We start from the raw sequence: 26,789 nt of genomic DNA on the forward strand, positions 1-26,789 counted from the left end.
GGATATTTAGCATTTTTGAGCGCAAACGTATAAAATCAGTAGATGAAAAGTAGCTTATTAACCTTAAAGGTTTTCTATGTAACGGATGGATGCACCCTTTATATGTGGGTGCCGCTCTGTATTGTGTGTTGCGCGCGCCATCTCCCAGCCCATCGCTACCCTGCCACGCCCCGCCCCGGGCGTAAGGGGTCTCCCCCATAGAATGTAAAAAAAATATGTCTCTCCCGTCAACAGCTTGAGCAGATAGAGAAAGAGAGGAGGAGTATGACATCACAATGGCCCGCCCATTCAGCATTAATCTATATTTTCTATGGGTCCCGAGTGTGTATGTGTGTGCAGTTGTACAGTTTCGAAGGAGAAAAGCAGAATAGCAGGCAAACCTAAACGGAGAAGTGATCTGGAGACGCACCAATGAGGTTAAAAACCACGTTGTCCTTTTAATTATTAAACTAGTCCATTTGGAGAAGTAACGTCGGGATCGAGTTTAGGTAGGTGTGTGTGTGTGTGTGTGTGTGTGTGTGTGTGTGTGTGTGTGTGTGCGTGCGCGCGCGCGTTTTTGTTCTGTCTGAGCGCACAGTACACAAAGCAGTGCGCCTGCTTTGGTTATAACATATACATTGGGCCGCGTGTAGTGTTCGATATATAATAATCTAGTGTTGTTTAATATTCTTAAAACAAAGCCGCAATGATAAGTGTTGTATTGGAGGTTATAGAAAAAAACTGAAACTCGAGGCTCATTGTTGCTTCAGAAGCGCATGTTGTTTTTCTTACGAACGGGACAGTGAAGAAAGAAGCAGCGTACATTTAGAATCAGACGGTTGTTTCGCCCATCTGTCTGCCTCCAATCAATCCTTATAAACGTGAGGAAGTTTAACCTATGAGTTTATGAAACATGTTATTTTAAATCTTATGAAGCAATGTGTGTGAGTGATTTTCTGTACTTATTTGATATCGACAGATAGGACTGCAGGCTACATATTGTTACTGAAGTGGGCTAAGATTCCCGCTTTATCAGGTAGGTGCCTTTTGTTATTTTGGAGTTGGATAGCTGAAGTCTGAGTGATCAACTGTTTATGAGATTGTGTGTCCCCCAGTGTTTGACAGCATCATATAGACATGCCATGATGAACTGCTCTGCTGTCTGGAGCACATGGCCCTAGTAATCACTGACACACTGGTCTATCACTGTCAACCAGAAATCCACTGTGTGTGTGTGTAGTCAGTAATAACATATAGACTAGGCTCCTTCTGACAGCTACAGTAGTCAAACTTGAACCATACTAAACTCAGAAGTATCTCATATCTATCAGACAGAAGTGAAGCAATGTATGGGGGAGAGTCAATCTCGAGGTCAATAAAATATTATATTCTACAGATACTAGTTGGAATTGACTCAGAACTCAGAACCACATCTTAAGTAAACAAATCATTGGGTCACAGAGGAACTAATTGTCTTGAGTAATTTCTCTGAAGTTCACTTACAGTAATCAGGGGCTGCCATAGAGTTGGAGGGGATAAATACGAATAAAGGGTGAGAAAAAGAGAAGGAGATGGGAGAGATGAGTGAAATAGATGAATAAGAGAAAGGGAGAATATGAATGAGTGAGTTGCACTGTGTTCCAGAGTAGAGAGAGTGAGTGAGTGAGGAAGAGAGGGAAGTGCCAACACATGTGGTAGTCATTTAGAAGGCAGTTTGCTTTACATCTGTTTTCTGATCTTTGAACTACCCCCTCCTTTTCTCTCTTTTTCTCTCTCTATCTTGCTCTCGCTTCCCCTGATCCTGCTCTTTCTTTGTTCATCATGTTTCCCGTATGGGACACACACACGCGCGCGCGCACACACGCAACACACACACACACACGGGTTCCATGGGATCTCCATGGAATGAAGACATATCATCCCCAGTGATATATCAAGGATATACATTACCAACTACAATGTGCAGCAATACGCCACAAATAGATGTCTGTCTCAGGTATTCTGGAATGGAATGTGTCCCTGTCTCAGGTATTCTGGAATGGAATGTGTCCCTGTCTCAGGTATTCTGGAATGGAATTTGTCCATATCTCAGAATGCACATGTGTGTTTAGGTCCCTCTAGGTATATACTGTACATCAATCAGTGTGCCATATTTCTCTGTGTCACTGTGCGGTTGGAGTAGGACAACCATGTTCATTAGTCAGCAGACTATTCTGAGCAGACCTATACTGCCAATGCTGCACATACCTCCCTCTAGCTCTCTCTTGGTCTAGTTCTCTCTCTCTCTGATTTAGTTTCCACTAACCTCCTCCCATATGATGAGCATTTATGATCCGTAAAGTCTACCTTGTTGCTTATGTGTCTTTGTCTGCGTATTCGTGTTTTTCTTTGTGCAAAGAGCTGGTCTTTTAGGGCTTGATCTGCCTCAGATGACTCCGCTAGAGTTGGGAGGTTGTGAGTCTGATTGCCACATGCTCCACGTATATATTTGTCTTGGATAAAATCATCTGATCATGTCATAATAAAGACTTGTCTTTGTTATGTGCTCCACAACCACTGGTTCCCTGACAGTAGATCACTTTGTTGAATATGATCTGGATATATGTGTATAGGCTAGGCTAGGCTAGGCTACATAAGATACAGTGCAGATGCAAAGTTTGGTAACATAATGATTCTGTTACCAAACGTTGCATTTGTACTGTTCTTCCAGTGAAATGTGTCTTTGTAAAATGTTCTGTGTAAATTGTAAAACGTAGTCGTTGTGGATAGAGTTGTATGCTGTGTTAAAGTTCTGAATCAGCATAATTCCTTTACCATGGAATTGCCCATAACCTAGAACCCTAGAACACAAAGGATGTATTTACACCATGCTGGCGCTATGGTTGCCATGGATCCGCATTATGGCGGCATGGGGAGGAGGAGGGGGGGGGGATCTCTCCCCTTTCCTCTGTGTGTACTAGACTTGATGATAGAGCTGAGGGCTGGAGGCGATCACACACCTGCAACATGTTTTACTCTCTCTTTCTGCCCTACAAATGGTGTTCAATAACATTAACCAAACAAAAGATGGGGCCATACAGCATGTGCTTACACACTTACACACCAACACCGTTTTATTATTACATATTCATACACGACCTCTCTGAATGTTTATGGCATGGAACAAAGACATGAATGCATGCACACACACACACAACTTCTCTATGGTGTTGCATTGATTTCACTTCATTGGTTTAGGAGGTTCAATCTGAATAAAGTACCATTACCACACCAGCCACTCTATATTTAAAAGAAAATGGGTTTACACACTGACACACACACACACACACACACACAGAAACACAGAGAGACTCTAAAAGCTCCCCTTCCCAACAGTAAGAGAGCTCATCGGGCTGAAGGATACAGGACAATGGGAGTTTGAGCTACATTCATTAGATTAACACCTAGGCTGAATCATATGATAAGACATATGATCCTGTATTATTTAACACACACACACACACACACACAGTCTTTCTTCAGAATGGAGGTACATGACCGCATTACTGTACTCTTTGAGCTCAGTCGGAAACTAAAGTCACCGAGTAGGCCAACTAACTAACTGTTCATAGTTATTATAATGGGCAAGAGTTTCAGAGCCGTAATTTGTATTTGTATTTATTATGGATCCCCATTATCTGCTGTCAAGGTAGAAGCTACTAATCCTGGGGTCCAGCGAAATTAAGGCAGTTCATACAATTTTAAAAACATTACAATACATTCACAGATTTCACAACACACTGTGTGCCCTCAGGCCCCTACTCCACCACTACCACATATCTACAGTACAAAATCTATGTATACGTGTGTGTGTGTATGCATATGTATGTGCCTATGTTTATGTTGCTTCACAGTCCCCGCTGTTCCATAAGGTGTAATTTGATATGGTTTTTAAATCTAATTTTACTGCTTGCATTAGTTACTTGATGTGGAACAGAGTTCCATGTAGTCATGGACTATGTAGTACTGTGCGCCTCCCATAGTCTGTTCTGGACTTTCTGTTCTGTTCTGGTGGCATGTCTTGTGGGTATATTAATATTATTAATATTATTTTTAATATTAGCACTCTGTGGACATCCAAGGGCCAGCTGTGCTGCCCGGTTCTGAGGCAAATGCAATTTTCCTAAGTCCCTTTTTGTGGCACCTGACCACACTACTGAACAGTACACCAGGTGCGACAAAACTAGGGCCTGTAGGACCTGCCTTGTTGATAGTGCTGTTATTATGGACAGACTTCTCCCCATCTTAGCTACTGTTATATCAACATGTTTTGACCATGACAATTTGCAATCCAGGGTTACTCCAAGCAGTTTAGTCACGTCAACTTGCTCAATTTCCACATGATTTAGATTTAGTTGATGTTTAGGGTTTAGTGAATGATTTGTCCCTGCGGCTCTTTGTTAAGTGTTGCAGTCATTTTAGTTGCTGTAGTAGCTGACATGTATAGTGTTGAGTTATCACTGGCTTTACGCAAAATCAGGGGCATGTCATTAGTAAAGATTGAAGAAAGTAAGGGGCCTAGACACCTGCCCTGGGGAATTCCTGATTCTACCTGGATCATGTTGGACAGGCTTCCATCAAAGAACACCCTCTGGGTTCTGTTAGACAGGTAACTCTTTATCCACAAAATAGTAGGGGGTGGAAAGCCATAACACATACATTTTTCCAGAAGCAGACTATGATCAATAAAATCAAAGCCGCACTGAAGTCTAACAAAGCAGACCGCACAATATTTTATTATCAATTTCTCTCAGCCAATCATCAGTCATTTGTGTAAGTACTGTGCTTGTTGAATGTCCTTATCTATAAGCATGCAGAAAGTTTGTTGTCAATTTGTTTACTGTAAAATAGTACTGTATCTGGTCAAACACATTTCTTTTTACAAAAGTGTACTAAGGGTTGGTAACAGGCTGATTGGTTGGCTATTTGAGCCAGTAAAGAGGGATTTAGGTAGCGGAATGACTTTTTCTTCCCTCCAAGCCTGGGGGCAAACACTTTCTAGTAGGCTTAAATGGAATCTATGGCAAAATAGGAGTGGCAATATCGTACACTACTAAAAAATTACAATGCTTGTCTTTAATAATTTGGTCAGATATACTTGGATATGTAGTATCAGTGTGTGTTGCTGGCATTGTCAACAAAAGTTACACCCATTGAGCTGCAATAATCACATAGCCAGTTGTGAAGAGAAAGAATCCTGCTAAAGTGTTCAATGCCACGATTCAGAGGGCACAGGGCCAGATATGATGGGTCTTTTGTTAGTGTCTAGCAGAGAGTCAATCAGCTCTTTAAAATCCAGTTTCAACTGTTCAGAGCTGCTCTTCATAATGTAATTAAAATCACATGGACTACGATAGAATCGATTTCCATGTCCTGGCGTAGTACATTCGGGAGCAGCTTAGTAATTTCATTTACTCTCGCTCCTGGATAGGGCATTGTTTTTGCATCAGGTACGGTCACATTTCTTACCATGGAGCTGCCCAAAATCACGGCTGGCGAGAAGGATGAGGAAATCCGTCCACTCCCATGCTTCACAGGATTCGAAGAACCCTTTATGGACTGGCGAGAGCCAGGATAACTTGAGCCCGTTGCTCCCTGGGCCTGGTGCAGGCCTCCGACAGATGGAGAAGTGCCACTCGACCCAGAGCAGGGACGGAAGATTGACGACTTCAAAATCGTAGTAGTAGGCACTGAGGCTGCAGACACAGGCACCAGGACGTCGAAACTATTTGTTGTTTGTTTCCGCTCCGGGCCTCTCGTTGGGAGTGTAGACTGCTTTGCGGGAGGCCGCTACCTTCGAACTTCCACAGCTCGTAACATGCGACCATCGTTGATTGCCTTGCTCCTCTTGCTGTGCACCTTTAACTCCACTATCAGATGGGGGAGCTCCGGGCAACACCGGCCAGTCAGATAATGACAAACGACAAGTCGGAGATGCACCCAATAAGCGTGAACGCTGTCCAACCACCGGTATAGAAAATGTTAACATTCCACTCTGCATTTTCCCCAGTTTCTTACATAGACTGGCAACCTGTGTGATCAAGGAATCCACCTCAAGCCTATAATCCTCGGGGAAGCAAACAATTGCCGCATTGGAACTCTGAGTGATCCGTTTTTTCCCGAAACAAAGCTTAGAAGCGTTCATTTATTTCTCCAGACAAGGAGGGCTCCATTGCCAAACTCATCTGGTACCAACTTTGTTAACTTGATGACTAGCAGCTTAGCGTCTCTGTCAAGCAGTATATTGAAAATAGCTTGTTGACAAAAAAGATCGATTTTTTTTTTTCTGTATATTGTGTTTTGCTACATTACAACTCCGATTTGTGCTGCAATTTACAACAAAACACAAAAGAGAACAAAGACAGTGTATGATGATAACTCCTATTAGTCTGCTATTGGGACACCTGGTTGTTTGGTGAGAAATGTGTTCAATTAGTGTTTGTGGTTGTGTACCATTACCCTGTTCTGTGTGTGTGTTTTTGTGCCCCTGTGGTGCATGTGTATGTGCATCTGTCTGTCCCTCACTGTTATGGTATCAAACATGTTGCTAATGGAAACAGTTGTTGTTGATGCTGTTTTTTGCAGCAGCATGTAAACAAAGGATACCTAATCTGCGCTACCATACCCTCCATCCAATCAGGGCTTAGCTCACAATAAGAGATCTGCATGGGTCTGACTGTCTGTTCAAACGGTATGTGTGTTTGTTGAAGTAAGGTCATTCCTCCTCGCGGTGGTGTCTGACCTAAAGTGAAGAGATATGGTTGGTCAGATATACCTTGAGCATTCCTATGCACACATGCGTTGGTCCCAGCTGTGAGGGGGTATATGTGACCCATAGAGCTGCCATTGTGTCAGGGGGACAGGAGAGAGGGACAGCTGCCACCCAAAACAGCCCCCTCTACCCCACCCCCATCATTTGTGAGGCTGGTGTCCAGCAGGGGTGTGTGTGTGTGTGTGTGGTGGTGGTGGGGGGGGTGGGGGGGGGGTTATGAACAGGCTTTGATTTCCCCTTGTCTGTCTGGAGGATAGTGGTTAGTTACACAGCCACCTGTGTATTTCACTCTACTATCCTCTGTTCTCTGAGGTGTGTACTGTATGTGTGGATGGGGCCGTGCTCCAGTATTACAATAGTTCTGCAGGTTCATCACATTCCTATGGCGGGACTCAAACTGATGCCTCTGCTCTTTCAATGAGCTCCATTCACTCTTTATTCTGCCTCTGACCCTGCCAGTCATAACGTGTGTGAGTGTGTGTATGATAACACAAGCCTCTCCTTGAAAAATAACCCTTAACAATGGGGGAGGAACATGACTTCACTTTTCCCTCCCAGTATATCTATTTCGTGTCAAACTAAGAGATATGCTAAAGCTCATGGATAAATACCACACTCAGTGCCTCAGAAAATCTGTTGAGTTAAAACAGACAGTTTGTCTTCACAGGTTTCAGAGATACATTGGGTTTTAATGTAGAACTGGGACCAGCGAGTTAGCTAGTTGGTTAGTTAGGTAGTTAGCTAGTTTGGTTGGTTAGTTACTTAGTATGAGAGAGAAAGCTCCTAACAACAGGAAGTACACATTAAGTGGAGCCATCTCACTGTACAGTGTGGAGATTGCCCCACAGGAAGATGCCTGGGTGTGGCAAAGAGAGGGAGAGAACATCTCTGTACAGAAAGGTTTATGAACAAAGCTACATATATCCTCTGCTATAAACCCAACGTCGAATTGCATTGAATTCATTATACTGTATGTCGGGCAGAGATGAACGTTTGAATCAGGAATGTTTCCTTTCACGACCTCTACAAGCCGAAACGTGAAATGAAATAACCGGGTGGTCCTTTTGGCGGTAGGAATGTGAGACAATATATCCACCAGAAAGTACAATTACATCATGTGCACAAGATGAAAATACATGCACTAGCACATGCTTCAGGTGATATAAATCTGAACACACTACCAGCACTTTGAAATGTCGAAGAAATGATACTTTTTTATGGATATTTTATCTCAAATTCCTATCGCCAAAAGGAACAACCACACGGGCAACTGGTAAAGTATGTTAACATTTCATTTTATTCAATGTTCTGGCTTGTAGAGGTCGTGAGAGGAAATGTTCCTGATTCAAACAGTCATTTCTGCCCGACGTAGAATTGAATCCTAACTCGAGCCGCTCGTACACTCTGACCATGGCATGTTAAATGCTCAGGTCATGGTTGGGAAATGCTGCTGTTGCACTTTCACTTCCCAGAAAAGACAAGTTTGCACAAGCTGCAATGGACAAGAATGGTGTACTTGAGGAAAGCAACATTCTCTGTGCCTGTAGACATGATGTTGTGGTGTGTCTCTTGCCTGGTTGCTATACTGCTAAATCCCTCAGTGGAAGGCTGACACTGATAGGATGTGTTGTACTTGGGCTGTCTTACTGTTTTCACTGTTCCCTGAGGAATGACATCAGGGCTGATTAGAGTTCACAAATGTTCCATTTCACTGTTTCAGTATTCCCAGTGTTATGAATTTACAGCCTTACAGGGCTCCTCCTAGTGAACTGAAGTGGCGTTTGTAGTTCAGTTCACATTCCTAGTGTCTGACACAGAGCATGCCTGGCATGACTCACTCAGCTCTATGTGGGTGTGTGTTCTGAGAAAAGTCTGATGTATAGAACCAGAACCCCAATTTGACGTCATTCAGTGTGTGTGTGAAAGGAGCGGTGATCTCCCAGCAGTCATTCAGGGAAGAGACCCTAAAATTCCAGCCCTCTCCTCAGCCCCTTCAAATTTGAGCTCTGGGACAGGAAATACTAACCAAACCTCAGCCACCCGAAACTCATTCTGGGTGTGTGCGCTTCGTGTAGGGACCTGCGTGAGAAACAACATCTGAGCTGCTAAATGTCACTGTTCCACATATTCCTCCGTTCCCCCTCTTCCTCCTCCTCCTCCTCCTCCCCCTCCTCCTCCTCCTCCTCCTCCCCCTCCTCCCCCTCCTCCTCCTCCTCCTCCTCCCCCTCCTCCTCCTCCTCCTCCTCATCTCTCCATCTCTTCTCTGTCAGTTAGAAGGCTGTACATCTCTATCTTTTTCTCAGGGTTTTCTTCATAGCTAAATGTTTTTATTTATTTATTATTTCACCTTTATTTAACCAGGTAGGCCAGTTGAGAACAAGTTCCCATTTACAACTGCGACCTGGCCAAGATAAAGCAAAGCAGTGCGACATAAACAACAACAGAGTTACACATGGAATAAACAAACGTACAGTAAATAACACAATAGAAAATCTATATACAGTGTGTGCAACTGTAGTAAGTTTGGCGATCAATATGAAGCGAGGGCCAGCCAGTGAAAGCATACAGGTCTCAGTGGTGGGTAGTATATGGGGCTTTGGTGACAAAAATGATGGCACTGTGATAGACTGCATCCAATTTGCTGAGTAGAGTGTTGGAGGCTATTTTGTAAATGACATCACCGAAGTCAAGGATCGGTAGGATAGTCAGTTTTACGAGGGTATGTTTGGCAGCATAAGTGAAGAATGCTTTGTTGCGAAATAGGAAGACGATTCTAGATTTAATTTTGCATTGGAGATGCTTAATGTGAGTCTGGAAGGAGAGTGTACAGTCTAACCAGACACCTAGGTACTTGTAGTTGTCCACATATTCTAAGTCAGAACCGTCAAGAGTAGTGATGCTAGACGGGCAGGCGGGTGCGGGCAGCGATCGTTTGAAGAGCATGCAATTAGTTTTACTTGCATTTAAAAGCCTTTGGAGGCCACGGAAGGAGTGTTGTATGGCATTGAAGCTCATCTGGAGGTTTGTTAGCACAGTGTCCAAAGAGGGGCCAGAAATATACAAAATGGTTTCGTCTGCATAGAGGTGGATCCCAGAGAATCACCAGCAGCAAGAGTGACATCATTGATGTATACAGAAAAGAGAGTCGGCCCGAGAATTGAACCCTGTGGCACCCCCATAGAGCCCGCCAGAGGTCCGGACAACAGGCCCTCCGATTTGACACACTGAACTCTATTTGAGAAGTAGTAGGTGAACCAGGCGAGGCAGTCATTTGAGAAACCAAGTCTGCCGATAAGAATGCGGTGATTGACAGAGACGAAAGCCTTGGCCAGGTCGATGAAGACGGCTGCACAGTATTGTCTTTTATCGATGGCGGTTATGATATCGTTTAGGACCTTGAGCGTGGCTGAGGTGCACCCTTGACCAGCTCTGAAACCAGATTGCATAGCGGAGAAGGTACGGTGGGATTCCAAATTGTCGGTGATCTGTTTGTTAATAACTTGGCTTTCAAAAACTTTAGAAAGGCAGGGTAGGATAGATACAGGTCTGTAACAGTTTGGGTCTAGAGTGTCTCCCCCTTTGAAGAGGGGAATGACCAGCGGCAGCTTTCCAATCTTTAGGGTTCTCAGACGATACGAAAGAGGTTGAACAGGCTAGTGATAACGATTGCAACAATTGCGGTGGATAATTTTAGAAAGAGAGGGTCCAGATTGTCTAGCCCAGCTGATTTGTAGGGGTCCAGATTTTGCAGCACATTCAGAACATCAGCTATCTGGATTTGGGTGAAGGAGAAATGGGGGAGGCTTGGGCAAGTTACTGTGGGGGGTGCAGAGCTGTTGACCGGGGTAGGGGTAGCCAGGTGGAAAGCATGGCCAGCCGTAGAAAAATGCTGATTGAAATTCTCGATTATCGTAGATTTATCAGTGGTGACAGTGTTTCCTATCCTGAGTGCAGTGGGCAGCTGGGAGGAGGTGCTCTTATTCTCCATGGACTTTACAGTGTCCCAGAACCTTTTGGAGTTTGTGCTATAGGATGCAAATTTCTGTTTGAAAGCTAGCCTTTGCTTTCCTAACTCCCTGTGTATGTGTGTGTTGTGTGTTGTTGTGGGGGATAGGGGGGCATATCTCTCCCTCTCACTCTGAGGGCATCAGAACTACATGAACAAAGTGAAAGGGGTTCTCTCAACCTCCGACCTTGCAATAAGCAAGTGTAATTTCCCATCATTTAGATTATTTTAGTCTAAATCATCTCACAACTTGCACTCAACTGTCATTGCTCCACCATCACCATGGTGACCAGTCATCACTCACACCCTCGGCACCAGGCCAACAACAGAAAGTTTGTGTGTGCATGCCGACATACGTGAGTGTGTGCGTGCATGTCTGTTGAAACTTGTAGTGCTGCTGTTAGTTCAGACCCAACGAAGAGCAAGCAATGCTGATGCAATATCCTAGTGCAGCACTCTGTGTGCTGTGCCAGGACTGTCATTCAATTAGCCCTAATGCAGCCTGCAAGGGTAGATACAGGGACGCACATGCACACCTCCTTTACACAAACACACCTCCTTTATACACACACTCACACCGTCATTCCCTCCCTTCCTTCCTCCCTCTCACTCTTTCCTACTTAAAAATATAAACACAAATGGACACCCAATCAGAAGGTGCTCGCCCATTAGTTCACTCATTAGTATTTCTTTTGAGATGTTGACACCCTCTGATTCTCCCTGTCTCTATCTCTCTCTGTTTATTTTTACCTTTCACCCCTATCTCCTACCCGCTGGTTTCCCAGTGTCACTCACACACAGGATGTGAGGTCATAGTCGCGTAGAGTTGGTGGCAGGGGTGACATGCAAAGAGTAAAAAAGAAGATGAAAACTGCAGTTTGACTCCTCTCCTTTCCTGTGTGGGCAGTACAACAGTGTCCTCTGAACATATAGCAGTGTGTTTACAGTGTTAGTTCCTCTGTGTTGAGGTTGTCGGACATAACTGGATCTCAATTGCATGCTCGTCTCGTCTTCTCTACTCGCCTCTTCCTAGGTCCCTCCCCTCTGACATTCTCCTCCAATGGGTTTTGAGAGGGAGGCAAGAGGACGCGAGAAGTATGCAATTGAGATTCTCAAATAAAAGCCGTCTGGTTCCTACACCTATAAAAATGAAGGAGCTGTTTTAATTGGGATGCCTGGAATAGCAGGAAGTGCACTCCAGAAAAGTAATGTACACACACACACACACACACACACACACACACGGTGTTGAAAGCTTTGACCTATAAATGGTGATTGGGTCTTAGTGTTGACAGATATGTCCCACAGGATAAGGTGTGTGTGTGTGTGTGTGTGTGTGTGTGTGTTTTTTTTTACTGTCATGTGTGTCACCTTCCTAGGCAAAGGATTCATCTGGGGAGTATGACCACACAGACGGTTGAGTGACCAACTAGATGGGAAAGAAAGGACAGAGCTCTCTGTGACAGTATTGTAGTGCGCAAGTCTGGTGGCAGTATGTCACACCTCTCTGAATGTCTGTCTGTCTCAGGCAAGAAGGGAGAGGACATGTCTCCATACTCTTCCCTTTTATTATTTTTTAAAAACCACAGGTAGATTTTCTGAACTATATTTTCACCAGTCCGGTCGTCCTTGATAATTGGTCACGAAGAAAAGGAGATGAAAAGGAGATGAGGATAGTAAAAGCAGACTATTGAGATGTAGCCCATCTGGGACTTTAGAGGGGACAGTAGTTGAGTGTAGGCCCTTTCAACTCCCTATGTCACTTCCTTTTCCCATGAGGCGAGGAAGTGGAACTGCCACCAGATGTGTTAAAGCCAAACGGATGCTTTCTTAACACCCCCCACCTGCTTGCTCCACCCCCCACCTGCTTGCTCCACCCCCCACCTGCTTGCTCCACCCCCACCTGCTTGCACCACCCCCACCTGCTTGCTCCACCCCCCACCTGCTTGCTCCACCCCCACCTGCTTGCTCCACCCCCACCTGCTTGCTCCACCCCCACCTGCTTGCTCCACCCCCCACCTGCTTGCTCCGCTACCCACCGCTGCTCTCACTTACGGTTATTGCTTTTGATGTACACAATCAGCACACGCACACCCACAGCACAGACACGCACACCCACAGCACAGACACGCACACCCACAGCACAGACACGCACACACCCACAGCACAGACACGCACACCCACAGCACAGACACGCACACCCACAGCACAGACACGCACACCCACAGCACAGACACGCACACCCACAGCACAGACACGCACACCCACAGCACAGACACGCATATCCACAGCACAGACACGCACACCCACAGCACAGACACGCACACCCACAGCACAGACACGCACACCCACAGCACAGACACGCATACCCACAGCACAGACACGCACACCCACAGCACAGACACGCACACCCACAGCACAGACACGCACACCCACAGCACAGACACGCATATCCACAGCACAGACACGCACACCCACAGCACAGATACGCACACCCACAGCACAGACACGCACACCCACAGCACAGACACGCATACCCACAGCACAGACACGCACACCCACAGCACAGACACGCATACCCACAGCACAGACACGCACACCCACAGCACAGACACGCATACCCACAGCACAGACACGCATACCCACAGCAGAGACACGCATACCCACAGCACAGACACGCACATCCACAGCACAGACACGCACACCCACAGCACAGACACGCATACACACAGCACAGACACGCACAGACACGCACACCCACAGCACAGACACGCACACCCACAGCACAGACACACATACACACAGTATGCATGAGCACACACACTATTGCCTTCATATGAAATACACAGGGGTTATGTGTAGTAATGACGGCAAAACGTTTTGTTTTGTTCAAGTGCAATGTCTGCACATGTATACCCCACACGGTGTAAAAAACAATAGTCTCATCTCTCACATAATGGGATCTAAGTATCATCTTTCTGTTTTTCTTTGTCGACTGTTCCTCTCTGAGGATGTTCCTCTCATGCAAATTATTTATCGACTGTTCCTCTCATGCAAATACTTAGTACATCTGGCCCTCATCAAGAGAAAAACCCCATTCAAAACGTTTGGGAGACATGGTTGTTTATCCGTCTCTTTGTTATGTAACTGGCTCTTTGTTATGGTCTTCACTGGGATGTGAGGCAGTAGCGCGCTCTAGTGGTGAGATAGAAACATTACATATCTTCAGGGCACTTGTTTTTAATGGGACATACAGTATTACAGCTCCATGCTTGTGATGTTATTATTGATGATGTTTAAAACTTATGTTTAAAAAATATATATATTATGAATTAGGCTGCAGGCCTATATTGCAGATGGGGTGTTTTTGGTCATGGAGCCTACACTGCGTGATGCTGATGATCCATTCTGAGAAATGCTTCTTATGTCATAGGCTATGAAATGTTCCTATTGCCTAAGTAATGTCCACAGTTCTAACATCTCAGAGTAATTTTGGCCTAGGCTACTAATTCATAGAAACACATACACATTGGAATGCGACCAATTACACACCTAGCTCACCTTTGAACTCTGAGAAAGAGAATAGCTTGTTGTCGGTTATTTGACGTTTCCAGAGAGAGAGAGAGAGAGAGAGAGAGAGTGTGTGTGTGTGTGAGGGGAGGGCGTGTGTGTAGTGGGCTGCTATTAGATAATAGTGCATCTCATCAAAGCTCATTCCAACCAGAATAGCTGCGTGCACACAGACCAGCAGGAGCTCCTCTGTTTTCTCTTTTCCTGTCCAGAGGTCATACCAGGCTATTGATAGTACAGTACCACTAGTATTATTATTATTATTACTATGACTTCAAATCAATGGTCCAGATGGCAACTATGTGTAGAATACCAGTTTTTCCTCACCTCCTGCAGGGTAAGTTGGAGAGTTTGTAAAACTGTGCGTTGTTTGATGAACACTTGACGCCTTCTAGCCGGTCTTATTATGCATATGTTTTACTGATATAAGTGTATCTCATAACTTGTTATACCTGGCTATGGTAATTAATGGATACGGGGTTAGATTTATCCATGTCTGTGTGGGTACTGTTATCCTGATTGTCAGTAGTTGTGGTGTTATGAAGTTATCTGTGTCGGGATAGCCATATTTCATGTTCTGTAATGAGTTTTTTCGAATACAATGGATTGTCTCCGAGGGGGAAAAGGGTCTTGGACACACAAATCAGCTGTAGGCTATATGAAATAGATAGAGCATCTATCTAGAACACATAGGCTACTATCCATACATAGCACTCATTCATTTGGTGGGTGCAGGAAATTGTGCTCTGATGATCTGAATAGATCAAATGTATGAAATGGAAATGTGTCGTCTTTATATTTGGACATTGAAAGCAGTTTGTGAGAATAGGTCATGAGATGAACTCCCTGTTTGATGATTGATGTCTGATTGGCTTCGCAACTAGTATTCTATGTGTGTAGTAATATATCCCAATGCAATCTCTGTATAGTATTTTAAATACAGAATATATATACAAAGAAGTGGAGATTTGTATATGTTTGTATTGTTGTTCTCAGAACGGCATTTGAGAAACCTGCAGTGAGAGCAGTCTGTCTGTATGCAGATATGGTTCTCCTTATGGAGAATAGAACATTCCTGTGGTGGAAGGGAATGATTATGTAACTCCAGACTCTGCCATCAGTAGTGGGGGTCGTAATGTCTGGGCACAGAAACACACAATGCCTTAAAACAGCTACATGTAATGGTGCCTACAGTGAGGTGTGATTTTAGAATGTGTGTGTGCATATGTGTGTATATATATATATGTGTGTGTGTGTGTGTGTGTGTGTGTGTGTGTGTGTGTGTGTACCAATTTGTAAGTCGCTCTGGATAAGAGCGTCTGCTAAATGACTTAAATGTTAAATGTGTGTGTGTGTGTGTGTGTGTGTGTGTGTGTGTGTGTGTGTGTGTGTGTGTGAGAGAGAGAGAGTAGTTAACCATTACAGTAGTAAATTGATCAAGTAAATGAATCATATAATAAATGACTAATAACATAATGAATCCCCTCAGATCGGTGTGTGGACCCAGGTCTGTCTCTGTCTCGGGGCAGGAGTGTAATGGCTGAGCCGGACTATCTGGAGGGGGACTGTGAGGAGATGATCAAACCCAAGAAACTGTTGAACCCAGTCAAGGGCTCCAGAAACCACCAGGACCTCCATCGAGAACTCATGATGAACCAAAAGAGGTGAGGGTACTGGGGGCAACACTGGGGCAACACTGGGGCAACACTGGGAAAACACTGGGGCAACACAACACATACTTCACCTCTCCTTCTTCCCCTCCATTTCTCCTGTTTCTTCTTTCCCAGTTGTCTGATTCCCAGATCCCTGCCTTACTCAAAAGATGTGAGGGTACTGGGGGCAACACTGGGGACAACACTGGGGCAACACTGGGGCAACACTGGGAAAACACTGGGGCAACACAACACACACTTCACCTCTCCTTCTTCCCCTCCATTTCTCCTGTTTCTTCTTTCCCAGTTGTCTGATTCCTAGATCCCTGCCTTACTCAAAAGAGGGAAACTGTAAACAAGTTTCTATTCATCAATGGAGGATAAACACCAGTTTAGCTTCCATTGACTGACCCACACAGGGTTTATCACTGTGTTATGATAGACATAAATCCTGGCCCTGACTGAGGATGGATGAAGTCCAAGACAATGAGGGTGGTTATGAACAGTTTATAACCCTCACCCTCACCCTCACCTTCAACTCAGACTGTGTGATCTATTAGAGGTTTATGATCACCTACCGTTTCTGTTCATAATCCAGTGTTTCCTCGGGGTCAGATAGGTTGTCCTACGTCTATTGGTTAAGGTTAGGAGAGAGGTTTTAGTTAGCTGATCCTAGATCTGTTGTTGTGACTGTGTGACAGCGTTCTACTGCGGCGTGTTGCTATGCTATGACATCCTGTATCGGGGGTCACCCCGGGGGAGACGCATCACAGTAGTGTTATGTCAACCTTAATGCATTCAACTTTAATAAGAACTATTATATAAAACCTTTAGTGCATTCTGCTGTCTCAGAACTATTACGTAAAAACATGCTCTTACTGCACGGAAATGTTCCTCCTACCCGAACACTTTCAATATTAGTATAGCACAGAAGCACACGACAATCACAATCTGTAACTTTTACAATTTATAATGGTGTTTCCGGTGAAAAGCTCTGCCTCTGCACTGAGTGGGTGGGTAAAATAGATGGGTGGGTCTTGGTAAATTCATAAATGTATTTTATATTTTTTGGGGTTCAATGTTTTTGTAGTACCTTCAGTTGCCACTTGGAAAGATGTAAGTTACAGAATGGACTGTGGCAGCAAATCACACTGGTTATGAGTGCATGCTCATTTGTGTTCATGTGTGACTGTGTGTGCGTGTGTTTGATAGCTTCAGTGCTGACGCTCAAGTCTGTCTTTTCTCATGTTGCTATGCTATGCTATATATAAACACACACACACCAACACAGTGTGTACTGTTGACAGATGTTACATCACTGTGCCCTGCCTGTTAGCACGCTGCACAGAACCATGTGCATTATGGACATGAACACAGTGCTCTGGAGTATGGAGGGGTGGAGAGAGGGGGGAAAGAGTTAGAAGGAGTGGGTTAGGGGTGAAATAGAGATGGACAAGAATTGTGTTTGTGTTATGTGTGTTTCAGTGTTGGTATGAGGTATATACGTTAGACTCTATTGATTTAGAAATTATATGAAAGAGGAGATGTTTTGACTGGGTTTTAGTATTCTTTGTGGAGGAGATGAGAGGAAAAATACATAGGAGAGAGGATAAGAGAGGAGAAGGAGAGGAAGAGGATGGAGAGAAATGTTTGGGGTGTAGCGGATTAGTGATGATGAGAGAGATGGATGGGTGAGAGAAAGAGAGATGGATGGATAGATGGAGGGAGAGAGGGGGGAGGGAACGTTGTGCAAGGAGGATTAGAACACCATCTCCCACAGAGGGTCTCTCACTCTCCTCAACTACCTCTGATGTTCAGTCACACATACACACGCGTGTGCACAGAGAAGAGAACTGCATCTTTGAGACTCTAATTTAACCTCTTTTGAAATCACTTACTCAGGTCAGACTGAAAAAAAGTTGAAATGTACAGGGATGGAGGTCAGGCTATATAACACACACTATTCTATCCTACTAGATATTGTCTATTCAGAACACTCATTTACATTCTCCTGTTTTTGTCCTACTGAACAACATTTTCAATTAAAACCAGGGCAATCAATAATGTAGTTAGACACTGCATGAATGAAAACAACAGTGTTTGAGGGTTCAGATTTTAGGCTTTAATATAATGGTAATATTGTAGTCATCTCACTAATAGGTGTTTGTACTCTTTCAGATTGAATATCTGAATCCTAAATCCCGAACTTTACACAGTAGTATAACAACAAAACGTAAACGCCTGTTTCATCAATGGCATGTCATCTCTGGCAGAAGGGACAGCTCAATGAAAGAAAGGGATAGCTATATTAGGAAAGAGGTTGATATGATTTGTAGACAGGCGGATACTTTTGATTGGTTGATATTCACTAATTGTGTGTCTCAACACTGATCTGTGTGTATGGTCAAGTCAAGACCCGCCGCCATCATACATTTCATCACATAATCTCAATCTCCTAGTCCCAATCCCAATTCCTGTCCAGTCCAGCCATGGCCCCTAGCTTGCCTAAGATTACTAGATGTAGGCTAATCTGGGATGGCTTAGCTTTATGTAACTTTCTCTGAATATGAAGTGACAGATAGATGAATGTAGAACTGCCTGTCTCAGTCCGTACTGTAATCAGGTCAATTATTAGTTGTGTGTGTCTGTGTAAGTAAAGTGCCTTGTCATTGGCTGTGGAAGTACTATAATAACATCTGTGATTGGTTGCTTCTCCAAGGGGCCTAGCTCCCCTGAACAAACCAGAGCTCCAGAAGGTTCTGGAGAAGAGGAAGAGAGAGCAGGTCCTCAAGGCCCAGAGGGAGGAGCAGGAGGCCCACACCAAGAGGAGCGACCTGGAGATAGAGCTCATGAAGAGACAACAGAAACTAGAACAGGTACACACACACACACACACACACACACACACACACACACACACACACACACACACACACACACAGTGTTACTCATACACACCCAACACTGTAAAGATGGACAGACTGACAGCATTTGAGAAAATAAATACAGAGAGAGAGGGAAAGGACAGTTGGGGATCACACACAAGCTAACATGTACTTGTACTAACATGTAACCTAACTTTCTTGTCTATCTTGTATGTTTAGCTTGAGTTGGACCAGCAGAAGGATGAGGAGGAGCAGGAGAACACCCCTGAGTTTGTGAAGATGAAGAGCAACCTGAGAAGGACCAAGCAGGAGGCCAATGGGGAGGAACTTACCACTTAGGGAGCCATGGGTGGTGTGTTTGTGTGTGTGGAAAAATAGAAAGCAACTGTGTACTGTACATAGAGGAATGTTTGTGCATATGTGAGTGTGTGTGCCTGTGTGCAGATTCAATGGCACATGTTATCTGATATGGACTTCCTGATTTATCTGACCCTGTTGAGAAAGACTTAAAGACTACAGACCAATTTGTCTGCCCACTACAGACCAGCAGTACTACATACCTCTTTGTCTGTCCACTACAGTACTCCCCTCACCACAGTACTCGCCTCACCTCAGCCAGGGAGGAGACTTAGCCACCTGTACTCACCTCAGCCTCTCCACTCAACACACAGGGACAGAGAGGAGACTTAACATGAACGTGCTACACGTGAAGAACAGCCAGTCAATCTTCTGGGGAGGTCTGATGCAGGGACCAACAGAACCAACACAGAGTTTCCATTCCCTCTGTCTCCTGTCTTCCCCTCTGTCTCCTGTCTTCCCCTCTGTCTCCTGTCTTCCCCTCTGTCTCCTGTCTTCCCCTCTGTCTCCTGTCTTCCCCTCTGTCTCCTGTCCACCCCTCTGTCTCCTGTCTTCCCCTCTGTCTCCTGTCCACCCCTCTGTCTCCTGTCCACCCCTCTGTCTCCTGTCTTCCCCTCTGTCTCCTGTCTTCCCCTCTGTCTCCTGTCTTCCCCTCTGTCTCCTGTCCACCCTTCTCTCCAGCCACAGAAAGCTCTCCTTTATGTTGTTTCTGTTTTCATTATCAGAACCCAGAATGGAAAAGCGGACACTGGATGGACTCTTGAAGCTGTGTTTTGTAAAAATGCCAAATGAATGTACTGTTGTTATTTATGTTTATGTTTTTCGTATTTTAGCCCCATGTAGGGAGATATAGACATCTCAGATTAGTTTTACAGCTCAGTGTGTGGAGCGTGAACAGAGGGATATACTACAAAGCAGGATCAATGAGTCAGCCAGCTAACTTTGATAAACAACCAGAAATAACTTCGATTTTCTGGTTAATTAAGAAATTCTAATTTTAGATATGTGTTTTTGGTTGTTAAGTCAATTAGAGCATGCCATTTCAAAAAAAAAAAAAGTTATTTCAGAATATTTGGGCAAGTTAGCTGGCCAAGTCATTGATCCTACTTTGTAGTATATCCCTCAGGAGAGGACAAGTGTGTGGTTGTGTGAAAAAAACACCCAGATAGTTTTTTAAATTTTAAACATGCCACTTCTTCAGCTAATGCTATTTGAAGCAATACTAGAACTCCCCAAAGTGTGCAAGTAGTCTTTTATTTCTATAATTATAACAAATAGATTTTTTAAAAATGAATAAAGGGGATATTAAATGAGTCTTATTTTGGATGTGAGGTCGGCAGAGATGATGTCATGTACCAGGAAGTAAGTGGACATGGGAGCCAACTTTTCCAATAATTGCATTTGGTTCTATGCTTTGTTTATGTGCTTCTCTGAATCTCTGGGTAAGATTGTAAGACAATCCTCTCCTCTGTCCCTCTGCAGATTTAACATCTTATTTTAAATAAATATCATTTAACTGCTCACACTCCTCTGTGTGTCGTTCTTCAAAATGTGCTTATATATACTGAACCAGTCAAAAGGTTGGACACACCTACTCATTGAAGGATTTTTCTTTATTTTTTTGTATTTTCTACATTGGAGAATGAGACATCAAAACTATGAAATAACACATATGGAATCACGTAGTTACCAAAAAAGTGTCAAACAAATCAAAATAGATTTGAGATTCTTGAAAGTAGCCACCACTTCCTTGATGACAGCTATGCACACTCTTGGCATTCTCTCAACCAGCTTCACCTGGAATGCTTTTCCAACAGTCTTGAAGGAGTTTCCACATATGCTGAGCACTTGTTGACTGCTTTTCCTTCACTCTGCGGTCCAACTCATCCCAAACCATCTCAATTGAGTTGAGGTTGGGTAATTGTGGAGGCCAGGTCATCTGATACAGCATTACATCACTCAATCTTGGTCAAATAGCCCTTACACAGCCTGGAGGTGTGTTGGGTCATTGTCCTGTTGAAAAACAAATGATAGTCCCACTAAGCGCAAAACCAGATGGGATGGCATATTGCTGCAGAATGCTGTGGCAGCCATGCTGGTAAAGTGTGCCTTGAATTCTAAATAAATCACTGACAGTGTCACCAGCCAAGCACCATCACACCTCTTCCTACATGCTTCACGGTGGGAACCACACATGAGGATATCATCCATTCCCCCACTCTGCATCTCACAAAGGCACAGCGGTTGGAACCAAAAATCTCAAATTTGGACTCATCAGACCAAAGGACAGATTTCTACCGGTCTAATGTCCATTGCTCGTGTTTCTTGGCCAAAGCAAGTCTCTTCTTATTATTGGTGTCCTTTAGTAGTGGTTTCTTTGCAGAAATTTGACTATGAAGGCCTGACTCACGCAGACTCCTCTGAACAATTTACATTGAGATGTGTCTGTTACTTGATCTCTGTGAAGCATTTATTTGGGCTGCAATCTGAGGTGCAGTTAACTCTAATGAACTTATCCTCTGCAGCAGAGGTAACTCTGGGTCTTCCTATCCTGTGGCGGTCCTCATATGAGCCAGTTTCATCATAGAGCTTGATTGTTTTTGAGGCTGCACTTGAAGAAACTTCAAAGTTCTTGACATTTTCCAGACAGACTGACTTTCATGTCTTAAAGTAAGTAATTTCTCTTTGCTTTTTTTTGCTGTTCTTGCCATAATATGGACTTGGTCTTTTACCAAATAGGGCCATCTTCTGTATACCACCCCTACCTTGTCACAACACAACTGATTGGCTCAAACGCCTTAAGAAGGAAAGAAATTCCACAAATTCACTTTTAGGCTATCCTAATTGGTAGTTACAGTCTTTTCCCATCGCTCAACTCACGTATGGACTCGGGAGAGACGAAGGTCGAGAGCCATGCGTCCTCCAAAACAAGACCCTGCCAAGCAGCGCTGCTTCTTGACACACTGCTTGCTTATCCCGGAAGCCAGCGACACCAATGTGTCAGAGGAAACACCGTCCAACTGACAACCTCCACAGGAGTCACTAGAGCGCGATGGGACAAGGACATCCTGGCCAAAACCCTCCCCTAACCAGGACGACGCTGGGCCAATTGTGCGTCACCTCATGGGTCTCCCAGTCACGACCAGCTGTGACACAGCCCAGGATCGAATCCGGATCTGTAGTGACGCCTCAAACACTGCAGTGCCTTAGACCGCTGTGCCACCCTAGTTGTGCAATTTTACAACACACTCCCACACTCCCATCCACTCCCATCCATCATGTTTTTCTTGGTCGACAATGTATTTCAATGGAGACGAGAAGCAGGTACAGGGAGTGGACATTTAATGAAACACGGACATGAAACAGAACAGGAACAGCGGACATGAAACAGAACAGGAACAGCGTCTGGGGAAAAATAACATCAATGCTGACACAGGGAACAAAGACAGGAGCAGACAGGCTTCATCACATCCAGCCGTGATTGGGAGTCCCATAGGGTGGCGCACAATTGGCCCAGCATCATCAAGATTTGGCCCTGGTAGGCCCCATCATTGCAAATAAGAATATGTTCTTAACTGACTTGCCTAGTTAATAAAATAAAGGTTACATTTAAAATATAGAGGGGGTAATCAACAAAGTAATGTAGTCCAGGTGAGGCCAATATTGCACAGCTGTGCGTAATGTTGGTGACAGGTGTGAGTAATGAAGGCCGAGCGGGAACAGGTGTGACAGATGCAGACAAACGGATTAAAAGTAAGTTTACATTGTAATACTTCTGACAGCGAACTGTCTAGCTCTGTCCATAACTTTTGGACATTATAGCATTCTCAGAAAGCATGGATTATTGAGTCATTATTAGTTTTATACTTAAGACATGACTCTGCCTTTGTGCTGTAGAATTTGTGAAATTTGTCTCTTGTATAATAAATTCTATACAATTAGTTTAATACAGAATTAGGCGTACATTTTCGTTAACTGTAAATTCTTTAGTTGTGATCCAACTTTCCCTCCATCTTGTGCCAACATTTATTTTTATGTCTTGGTTCCAATAGTTTACAGAGATTGTCAGTTGGATATGCTGTCTCCAAGGTTTTGTATATATTCCCTATCATGTGAACATCCTTTTCTGACTAAAATAAGATTCCCTCAAGGTTGCTCTGATGTCCAACAGATTTCAAATGTACATTTTGTGATTTGAACTGACTTTTAAGTCAGTCCAAAATTACTTTTTTATTCTGTCATGCAAATACATTTATGGTTTATATGCCTTTAGTTTTCCATGTGTATCAATGTATCAGTAAATTCTGAAAAGTGTTCTTAACTATGAAGTTGTTCATTTCTTAGCTTTATCCTTTGAAAATCGAATGGAAATAGGCATGAGCATGCGCATCTTCAATATGTACCCATTGTTCATCTTTAGTGCATTTAACTATATAAATCTGGAAGTCTGGAAGGTTAATATCACCTGCAGGAAGATGTCAAACTTTCCTTTTTATTCTATGAATTTTATTGGCCCATATAAAGTCTGTTTTGACCGAGTATACTTTTGTAAAGATTGTCTTCAGTGGGTTTTAGATGCACTACTAGATTGTCTCCTGATAAAGTTCGGTAGCTGATATTCAGAGCTTAAATAACCTAAATTGATTAGTTACAGGAATCCGGACAAAGAAAGCCAATTCAACAGCCAGTTCTACAAACGGTGGGCCTGACACATGGACGGGCATTAATACAATTATATTGCAGGTCGACATCTTTTGGATGTGTTTTTTTGGTCTTGTCTGGACTAGTAGTCTTTTTTTGTGCAGTCTTCATTTCAATGTCCACAGACAAAGATAGAAAATAGATTTTTGTATGATTTCAACATCTGGAAAATATGTATTTTCACCTTTCATTCAGAACCTAAATTTAACCTAACTTCAACTTCTGGAAAATACATATTTTCGATTTTTAGTTACTAAAAAATATCATTCTAGTTTTGGGGAGGTTGCAATATATTTGTATTGACCAGGGCAGCAGAATGGCCAGGACCAGCCCTGAGTACTAAAGGCCTTTTGAAAGAATAATATATTTTTTTATGTTCAGATTTTTCTGAATATCAAATTCAGATTTCACTTCCCATGACAATGAACCTTTCAAACATTGTGTGCAACATTAGAGTTGTTAAACGGGAGGGATGACAAGTGTGTTGATATAGCAGTAATATTGTACAAATTCTGCTTTTTTTTAACAATCATCCAAATTCTATTTAAAAAAAGGTTATGCATGGCCAAGATATTAGGCAATAATTAAGAGTAGGCTAAGTGATCTTTTCAAGCAAAAATGATATTGATTGTTTCAATGTTGCAACATTTGATGTACAGAGGCATTCACTGTGGTTGTCTGAAGCGTGCTATAGAGTTCACAGCTGGCCATTTGCAATTGGTTATTCCCCATCATTTGCAACAATGTCTATGAGCTTCATCACTACCTTTCCTTAGTGGTACCTCAAACGGTTGTGATTACCAACAGAGATAAACTTTTATGAGTTGACTGTGGGCAGTATCTTAACGTCATCCTGAAACCTACTCTGAGCTGGGACTTTTTGCGGTCTTAAAACGGTCTTCAAACAGGATTCCTTGGACATTTTCTGAGATGCTTTTCGGATACGGGCCCAGGTTTCCATAATCAGCTGTTAGTGTAAGACAAGCCTGTAACCAATGAAATAGGGAGCTGTGGCTTTAAGCGAACTGTTGTTGTAGATAGAGATATACAAACTCTTACAACAGCATTCATTACACAGCTTAGTGTCAGGTTTGCAGGCTTCAACAAATACAACGGTTCTATTCTCAGGTGAAAACAATCACACTTACGAAGGCATGTCTTTGGATAAATGGAAATTATTTTCCACTGTAAATAATCAGATCAATTAGGGCCCTCTGGTGGTGACATGAGTTACTACAGGACTATGCATTATTTACATTACATTTACATTTAAGTCATTTAGCAGACGCTCTTATCCAGAGCGACTTACAAATTGGTGCATTCACCTTATGACATCCAGTGGAACAGTAGTGCATCTAAATCTTTTAAGGGGGGGTGAGAGGGATTACTTTATCCTATCCTAGGTATTCCTTAAAGAGGTGGGGTTTCAGGTGTCTCCGGAAGGTGGTGATTGACTCCGCTGTCCTGGCGTCGTGAGGGAGTTTGTTCCACCATTGGGGGGCCAGAGCAGCGAACAGTTTTGACTGGGCTGAGCGGGAACTGTACTTCCTCAGTGGTAGGGAGGCGAGCAGGCCAGAGGTGGATGAACGCAGTGCCCTTGTTTGGGTGTAGGGCCTGATCAGAGCCTGGAGGTACTGAGGTGCCGTTCCCCTCACAGCTCCGTAGGCAAGCACCATGGTCTTGTAGCGGATGCGAGCTTCAACTGGAAGCCAGTGGAGAGAGCGGAGGAGCGGGGTGACGTGAGAGAACTTGGGAAGGTTGAACACCAGACCGGCTGCGGCGTTCTGGATGAGTTGTAGGGGTTTAATGGCACAGGCAGGGAGCCCAGCCAACAGCGAGTTGCAGTAATCCAGACGGGAGATGACAAGTGCCTGGATTAGGACCTGCGCCGCTTCGGGTGTGAGGCAGGGTCGTACTCTGCGGATGTTGTAGAGCATGAACCTACAGGAACGGGCCACCTCCTTGATGTTAGTTGAGAACGACAGGGTGTTGTCCAGGATCACGCCAAGGTTCTTAGCGCTCTGGGAGGAGGACACAATGGAGTTGTCAACCGTGATGGCGAGATCATGGAGCGGGCAGTCCTTCCCGGGAGGAAGAGCAGCTCCGTCTTGCCGAGGTTCAGCTTGAGGTGGTGATCCGTCATCCACACTGATATGTCTGCCAGACATGCAGAGATGCGATTCGCCACCTGGTCATCAGAAGGGGAAAGGAGAAGATTAATTGTGTGTCGTCTGCATAGCAATGATAGGAGAGACCATGTGAGGTTATGACAGAGCCAAGTGACTTGGTGTATAGCGAGAATAGGAGAGGGCCTAGAACAGAGCCCTGGGGGACACCAGTGGTGAGAGCACGTGGTGTGGAGACGGATTCTCGCCACGCCACCTGGTAGGAGCGACCTGTCAGGTAGGACGCAATCCAAGCATGGGCCGCGCCAGAGATGCCCAACTCGGAGAGGGTGGAGAGGAGGATCTGATGGTTCACAGTATCGAAGGCAGCCGATAGGTCTAGAAGGATGAGAGCAGAGGAGAGAGAGTTAGCTTTAGCAGTGCGGAGCGCCTCCGTGATACAGAGAAGAGCAGTCTCAGTTGAATGACTAGTCTTGAAACCTGACTGATTTGGATCAAGAAGGTCATTCTGAGAGAGATAGCGGGAGAGCTGGCCAAGGAGGGCACGTTCAAGAGTTTTGGAGAGAAAAGAAAGAAGGGATACTGGTCTGTAGTTGTTGACATCGGAGGGATCGAGTGTAGGTTTTTTCAGAAGGGGTGCAACTCTCGCTCTCTTGAAGACGGAAGGGACGTAGCCAGCGGTCAGGGATGAGTTGATGAGCG

The 26,789-nt window shown here is 44.1% G+C and overlaps 1 protein-coding gene across 6 annotated transcripts; it reads left to right on the forward strand.

The window, feature by feature from the left end:
* Window positions 1-261: 261 nt before the first annotated feature.
* Window positions 262-20,781, forward strand: LOC115134213 (protein FAM107B-like). Of its 6 annotated transcripts, none has more exons than XM_029667959.2 (5): window positions 263-488; window positions 959-1,015; window positions 15,856-16,030; window positions 18,738-18,894; window positions 19,123-20,781. In XM_029667959.2, the coding sequence occupies exons 3-5, from the start codon at window positions 15,903-15,905 to the stop codon at window positions 19,240-19,242; spliced, it is 405 nt and encodes a 134-aa protein (XP_029523819.1). In that variant the 5' UTR covers window positions 263-488; window positions 959-1,015; window positions 15,856-15,902; the 3' UTR covers window positions 19,243-20,781. The 6 variants fall into 6 exon arrangements, with proteins under 6 accessions (XP_029523822.1, XP_029523819.1, XP_029523818.1 ...); XM_029667957.2 differs by lacking the exon at window positions 263-488 and adding an exon at window positions 567-860; XM_029667962.2 differs by lacking the exon at window positions 959-1,015 and having other exon boundaries at window positions 262-416.
* Window positions 20,782-26,789: the final 6,008 nt, after the last annotated feature.

Source organism: Oncorhynchus nerka, linkage group LG9a, assembly GCF_034236695.1.
Source record: "Oncorhynchus nerka isolate Pitt River linkage group LG9a, Oner_Uvic_2.0, whole genome shotgun sequence".
Classification (NCBI taxonomy): Eukaryota; Metazoa; Chordata; class Actinopteri; order Salmoniformes; family Salmonidae; genus Oncorhynchus; species Oncorhynchus nerka.